The sequence below is a fragment of the Antrostomus carolinensis genome, unplaced genomic scaffold (genome assembly GCF_000700745.2).
Source record: "Antrostomus carolinensis isolate BGI_N321 unplaced genomic scaffold, ASM70074v2 scaffold24894, whole genome shotgun sequence".
Taxonomy (NCBI): domain Eukaryota; kingdom Metazoa; phylum Chordata; class Aves; order Caprimulgiformes; family Caprimulgidae; genus Antrostomus; species Antrostomus carolinensis.
In genome coordinates, this window is record NW_010313174.1 from 1 (window position 1) to 702 (window position 702).

The 702-nt window shown below is 35.8% G+C and overlaps 1 protein-coding gene across 1 annotated transcript in view; it reads right to left on the reverse strand.

Annotated features, from left to right (window-relative positions):
• Positions 1–329: 329 nt before the first annotated feature.
• MRPL39 (mitochondrial ribosomal protein L39) overlaps positions 330–702 on the reverse strand; it is a gene marked incomplete at its 5' end in the record, with an annotated part of 6,760 nt that continues 6,387 nt past the window's right edge. The window contains one exon of the mRNA XM_010167274.1: positions 330–399. Within this exon, the coding sequence (XP_010165576.1) occupies positions 330–399 (70 nt within the window). The remainder of the gene's footprint in view (positions 400–702) is intronic.

Genomic DNA, 702 nt, shown 5'->3' on the forward strand with positions numbered 1-702 from the left:
ACGTGCATTGGCATAGAAGCATTTAAGCTGGCTCAACTGGCTTTACTGCCAGCTTTACTGGCTGCAGCAGCTGGAATGCCATTGTGGTGCTCATCAGGCATGCTTCCCCTGGGGTTATTCTTAGCAGTCCCAGTTATATTCCCTTCCCCCTTCCAATCTAGTTGAAAGCTCTGCCAATGAGCCCTGCTAATTCTCTACAGACAGCAACAAATACAAATGATTTCTAAATTGAAAGCCATCACAAGTAACTTAATCTTCTCATTTGCAGAGAGTACTTGCAATATAATTAAATCTCTCAGTGAATCATTACAGAAAGAGTTCAGTTTTGCTCACCTATGTAATGTTATGACTCCTTCCATATTCTGAGAAGCTTTTCGTTCTATCATTTCCATTTTGTATCTGAACAAGACAAAAAAAAAAGATTAAAAAAATCCTCACCTCTAACACTTAGTTCTTATAAGAATACTCAAGACATCCATTTAAGGAACATTCTTAAAAATCATGCTCATATTTATATGAGCTTTGAAACAGGTTTAAATTCTTAATTTTCTATGACAACACATATTAGTATATCATACAGACCTATTAGTCTAATCTCAGTTCCTGGAAAAATTGTGGAGAAGATTATACTGAGTATTATTGAAAGGCATTTAAAAAAATAATGCAATCATCAGGCACAGTCAACATGAGTTCACAAAGGGA